The following is a 6,335-nucleotide window of genomic DNA, read 5'->3' on the forward strand; positions in this document are numbered from 1 at the left end:
GGGGTTCAATTCCCAGTTCATGCTGTGCGGGCCCCACTCGCGGGGGTGCACTGAGCCGGCGATTGAGACTGTGCGTGGTGGCACACGCCTGTAATCCCAGCGCTTGGGAGGTTGAAAACAAGAGGCTCACTATGAGTTTAGTCTATGTAGTGATACCCTGGAGACCCTGTACTAAATATATTAAAGAAAAAAACATCTCCAGGGGAACTTCCTCTCCCGGTCTCCCTAGAGCAGTGGTGGCGAACCTAAGGCACTTGGTGCTGCAGCGGGCTGCTCGCAAACGTGAAAGCTCTGAAGGGTTCGCCATCGCTGCCCTGGGGTTAAATGATGACAGCAGTCCTTGCGTTCAGAAGCTGGAGATTTTATTGCACGACTCACAGATGTTGGGGTATTGATTATTCTGCACAGAGGTCTCCTGTGTCACAAGCGGGCTCAGGGGAGTGCTGGAGATTCCCACTTTTTGGCATAGACTTGAAATCAAGTGGGAAATCTTCCTGCATCCATTGAAGGTGCTCAGCAGAAGCGGCACCCGCCTCCACCTCAGTACTGGGTGAAGTTGGCTATGATGTGCTCGTGGTTGAAGGGAATGTACACGGCAACCCCTAGGAAGAAGCAGAACATAACCCAAGGTGACCCTGGTGCACGCCGCCATCCCTGACGGGATGAGCAGGCCTGGAAGAAATATGGAAGTGGGCTTCAGGGCGTTCTCATTTCTAGCCACAGGTCACCACTTAGTGGAGAAAGCCTTTATGTGTGCCCTTTCCCCTACACAGTGTCCTAGTTACCTTTCTTGTGGGTAAGACAAAATATCTGGCACCCAAAGTTAGAGGAGGAGGGTTTATGCGGCTCACAGTTCGTGGAGTTTCAGCAGGCTCCAGGGCAGGGTGGCACGTGGCAGAGGAGGAAAGAACACAGCAGGCAGAAGATGGCAAAAGCAGGCAAGTGGACAGCGACAAGGTGCTTTCTGTCCCTTCTGTCCTACCCGGGCTACCTGTGTGTAGGAGGGCCACACACACGCCCTTAATGCCAGCATTGCACCAGGAAGCAATCCCAGCATTATGTCCTGGATCCCTGCAGAACTGTGCCAAATAATCAGCGTACTAATTTAGTAATCACACACTGTCAGCCCAGCCAGCTCTGAAAGGCCCGACCTGTGACTGCATGAGGCTTCGGGGGGACATCCAGCTACCAGCTGTGACACCTGGGGACTTCGTCACACTAGTCCTTCTGAAGATTTCAGGATTAGAGGTAATGATGGCTGGGCGCTAGTATGGCACCCACTGGATAAGAGTTGTGCAATCAATTATTATCAAAGTGACTTATTTAGGCCATGTTGAGAGCATTCAAAGTTGTAGCTCATGGCCACTTTTGAAGATTTTGTGAGAAATCAGGAAGGACAGTGATTGACAACGCTTGTCTCTCAGGACAGGAACACTGTTGATGACAACATCCATTATTTTTCATATAGTTCAGGCAAGAGAAAGAAGGACTATTTCAGGCCAGATATTTTTTAGGTCTCAGAGATTTCTCCTCTACCCTCCTTTCTTCTAGAGAAGAAAAGTATAGTAGTCCCTTGCTGTTTCTCAGTTTGACTTCCGTGGAATCACTGTTTTGGGAGTTTTCAAAAAATATTGATCTAAATTAGTTATTGTGGATTTTGTGCTATACTGCATGATTTTTTTAGTGCCGCACAGTATGTGTATGTTGTTAAAATTATGTGGGTTTATAAATTTAGAAATGGTTAAGAACATTAGAAGTATTTTTAAAAGTGTGGGAAAGGTTTATAAGTGTGGGAAGGGTTTGTAAGAATGTGGAAGGGTTTTTGTTTTTTTTGTTTTTTTTTCCAGAACCAGGGATTGAACTTAGGCCCTTGCGCTTGCCAGGGAAGCACTTATTCCACTGAGCCATCTCCCCGGCCCCCAATGTGGAAGGGTTTATGAAGCCTTAAAATATATATAAATACTCAAACAAATATAATGTCGCTACCTCACTGAGTTTCCCTTATCGTGTGGGGGCGTGTGTGTCTGGAATGTGCCCTCCACGATGAGTGAGGGACCACTGTACATAACTGGCAAGCCTGAGGCCAGGCTGGTGTAGGGGCGCACGCCTAGAACCCCAGTGCTGGGGGGGGGCAGGAGGGTGGCTGCAAGGTCGAGGCCAACACTGGCTACACAGCGACTACGAGGCCAGTTGGAACGACATTGGAGACCCTGCCTCAAAACAAAAATCAACCTAATTTAAGTTCCTGGGGCAGTTTCTTGAGAAAGACAGTAGGAAAACAAAAACTAATTTTAAAAAATAGGCATTTTAACACATTCCATACAAAAGGCACTATCATAATTTAAAACACACTGTTTCTAATCCTCGCAATAACTCAGGAAATGGTTACTGCTCTTTGCCCTTTATAACGGTACAGTCTGTGGCCTGAACACCGTGGACTGCTTGAATATGTGGTCCGTGCATAAGAAAAGGAGCTTTAAATCTTGTGTGACTCCAAGACTTTCCTTGTGTGAGTTGCTGCGATCTACAGACTTGGGGCCACCAGGCTTGTTAGCTAGTCGGTAGGTGCTAAGCAAGACCGCGCTCCATGGGGACACTGGGTGATGGAGCCTTTTACCAAGCGAAAGCTGTTGCTGCGCTGTGACTGGGTTTGCCATTCCCGTTCCTCCACGGGTGACAGTGAGCAGCAGCATGACAAGGTCACGTCCCCTGAGGCAGAGCGCCCTCCTGTGCTTTTAAGTTGGAGGATGTTCTAGTGTTTGTAGAAACTTTAGTGAATGTTAAGACGTGGTTGGGGTCTGCCCAAACACGTGGGCATCCAGATGCCTTTCCGTAGAGATTTAAAAAATAACATGAAAAAAGAAGGTGAAGAATGGGTTTCCTTTCTGTAAAAGTCAGGAATCCTTAAAAAGTTGCTTTATCTGCCTAAAATTGTGTGTGTGTGTGTGTGTGTGTGTGTGTGTGTGTCTGTGTGTACAAATGCACAACTCATGATACAACTGCAGCTGCACAAGCAATCTGACAGTGACCTGTTGCTTAAGTGAATGAAAGAGTTAAATGATTAATGAACGACGCCTTCAGACTCCGGAAGAAATGAGGGTCTTTTTCTCTTCTTACCTTCATTCAGCGGCGTCCCATCACTCAGGAACTGCCAGTATGTCTTGTGGTTAACGTTTTCAGCAATGTCGTTGATGGAAGAAACCATGGGGCCCCAAGATGTCATTGTCGTCTCAAATCTAAGGATAAAATCACACGTGATCAACACTTCACTCTAGTTTGGGCCATGAAGGGTAAAATGAAGGGATATAACTATTCTAAATCCTTTAAGATTATGAAAAATTATGCTCAAAGGAGAAAAATACAAGTGACTCATGAATTTGCTTGATATTGAATGAAGTTAAAATGAATCATTTTTAAAAAGCAAATTAATAAGTATAAATGCCCTACAATGGGTGAAAAATTAGATGAGTAATAGAGGGAATATACAAAATTGAAAAGTTGAGGGGGCTTGCTGGATGGCTCAGTTGTTTAAAGCGCTGCTTGGGCAAATGCAGTCAGGCACGTAGGACCGCGGTTCGATCCCCAGCTGTACCAGACTCGCCCTGAAGTCAGCCTGATCTAGCCAACACAAACAAACAAATAAACAAACAACCCCCCCAAAATTGAAAGGTTGAAAGTTACAAAAATATTGAATTTTAAATAATTTTCAGTAAAATGGGACAACACACACACACACACACACACACACACACATATATGGGATGCAAATTTTATGGAACTATCTGTCCCATATAGAAGATGTATCACAACCATTTGTAATGTGTGCAGAAAAAACATACAAAATTAAAAAAAAACCTAGTTCTTTTACTGTGAATGAATGGTAGGTGATTTGTTTTCTTCTTACTAATTTTTTGTTAAATTTTTACTGTGTGTACTTTTTAAAGTTACAATTCAAAAAAAAGAAATTCATGTAACATTAAACCTAGGCTTAGAGTCAGGTGTGGTGGTGCACACCTGTAATCCTAGCACTTGGGAGGCTGAGGCAGGATGATCACTGGGAATTCGAGGCCAACCTGAGCCCTGCCTCAAAAAGACAAAACAAAACAAAATGCAACAACCCTCAGCTTGAGAAGTAAGTATGTTCAGGGGGTATGAAAATTAAGTCACTTCCTTTCCACACTTGGGCTCCGTTCCCGACTCCTAAGCTGAGATCCTCCACGTTTCTCTGCCGTTTTTTCTGTCTGCAAGTTCTCTCCACTCCCTGATGCCTAGTTGCCCCTCTGCCATGGCTTCTGTACCTCTCTCTCCCTGCCAGGAGGAGAACGAATGTGAGCTTCCGGGTCCGTCAGGGCCGGGCTCAGCTCTCAACTCTATCAGGCGCTTTAGGAATAGATTTCTTTAGAGCTTTGGGAAATTGAAAAAAATTAACGATTGTTTGTTGAACAGCAACCCTACTTCCACTTCACGGAACAAACAAAAACAAGACACATCCTTTACAAGAGTATTAAATTATGAGATACTGACAAATCTCACCACAAAATTGGCAAGACTTACATACAGAATACTAGAAAGCTACAGAGAAGTTGAAGATCTCAAGAAATGTTCTGAGGTGGAACACTGGAAGACAGCAATTTTCCAAAGACTAATCTGATAATCTAATTTTAATGAACATTTCAGTTTTCTTCACAATTGGCAGGGTTTTCTAAAATTGATATGAAAATTCAAAAGACTTGAAATCATTAAAATTTTTGGAAACAAAGAAAAACCTTGGAAGGCTACCACGACATTATTTCCAGAATTAATATACATTTATAATATCTTATTTACTCTCTGAGCTCCTCACCTCAGGGAGACACTATAGTACTTTCACAATGAGTCTGATTTATTTTACTTACGGGCATGACCTTGATTTGCATCCATTTACCTACGGAAGTCTCCAGTTCAGCCTTTGTTATGGCCGAGTAGTACTCCATTGTATCAAAAGACTGTATCTTTTTTGCCCATGCCTTGGTTGATGGGCATTTGTGGTATTTCCAAAGGTTTTCTGTTACCAATTGTGCTGTAATAAACATGTGTGCACAAGTATCACTGTGGCGTTATGCTTTTGTCTGGGAAGATACTCAGAGGCAGAATAGCTGGGTCAAACGGGACCTAAGGGATATCCACCCCGATCAGCCACCACGGTTGTTCCACCTGCACTCCCACCAGCAGGGGAGAAGGGTTCCTTTTCCCCACAGCCCCTCCAGCTTTTTTAAAAAATTTTTTTTGTGGAACTGGAGGTTGAACTCAGGCCCTTGCGCTTGCCAGGCAAGCGCTTATTCTACTGAGCCATCTCCCTGCCCCCCTCCTCCAGCTTTTGTTATTGGTTGCCTTCTTGAGGACAGCCATTCTTTCTGTGGAGAGATGGAATCTCAGTGTTGTTTTAATGAGCCTCTCTCTAATGACCTGTGATATTGAACATTTCTTTTTAGGAATATTTTTAACTTCCCTGGGTCTAATTGTTTTACTTCCAATATGCAATAGAAGAACCATTGTTGAATTCCTATCATTTTGTTTAGTGAAATTTTGTATTTTTTCTAATGGCTTTTTTTGCTATTTAAAATTTTTCTTTAAAAAAAGGAAAACAATATGCAATGTATTTAACCACTGTTACCCTTCATCATATCGCTTTGGAATTTTTTTGGTGTGTGTTTTCTTTCACTTGAAAATAAAATTAAAGGGCCGGTGAGATAGCTCAGTGGACTAAGCCCCAGGGCAAGCACAGGGATCAGGGTTCAATCCCCGGTTCCACGTGCTGTACCAGCTCCGCCCCCGGGCGTGGCGTGCTGGGCTGGTCGCCAAGACCTCCATGATGGTGCATGCCTGTAACCCCAGCACTGGGGAGGCTGAAGACAGGAGGATCATGACTAGTCAGAGCTGCATTTAAGTGATGGAGGGAAGAGAGGACAGGAAGGAAGGGGACATCAAAAACATTAGCTGTGCCATGTACGAGTCCCAAACAGCCGCCGTGGAAGTCGCTGCTGTGTGCGAACAAAGACCCTACAGACAGCCTGCCATGCAGTCAGGAGGCTGATCTCCTGCCGGGATTTCAGGCCCCTCACAGCCTTGGCCTGCCTTCCCTTCTGGTGAAGCTGGCTACTCCCCGACTCTTGGAGTGAGCCCCTGCCACTCCCTCCTAAATAGTGACTAACCCCTGAGGCCCACAGCCCAGAGCCACCTTTGACTATTCCAATCCACCCTCTCTCCTTTGAATTACTGGTGTTAGGACTATTTATGTATTTAGTACAGGGCCTACAGGGCCTACAGGGCCTACAGGGTCTACAGGGCCTACAGGG

The 6,335-nt window shown here is 44.8% G+C and overlaps 1 protein-coding gene across 1 annotated transcript in view; it reads right to left on the bottom strand.

Moving 5' to 3' along the window:
• Positions 1-540: 540 nt before the first annotated feature.
• Gif (gastric intrinsic factor) overlaps positions 541-6,335 on the bottom strand; it is a 15,209-nt gene continuing 9,414 nt past the window's right edge. Inside the window, exons 8-9 of the mRNA XM_004646908.1 lie at positions 3,118-3,236; positions 541-602 (exon numbers count right to left, since the gene is read on the bottom strand). Of these exons, the coding sequence (XP_004646965.1) occupies positions 541-602; positions 3,118-3,236 (181 nt within the window). The remainder of the gene's footprint in view (positions 603-3,117; positions 3,237-6,335) is intronic.

This window comes from Octodon degus, unplaced genomic scaffold, assembly GCF_000260255.1.
Source record: "Octodon degus isolate 3935 unplaced genomic scaffold, OctDeg1.0 scaffold00283, whole genome shotgun sequence".
NCBI lineage: Eukaryota > Metazoa > Chordata > Mammalia > Rodentia > Octodontidae > Octodon > Octodon degus.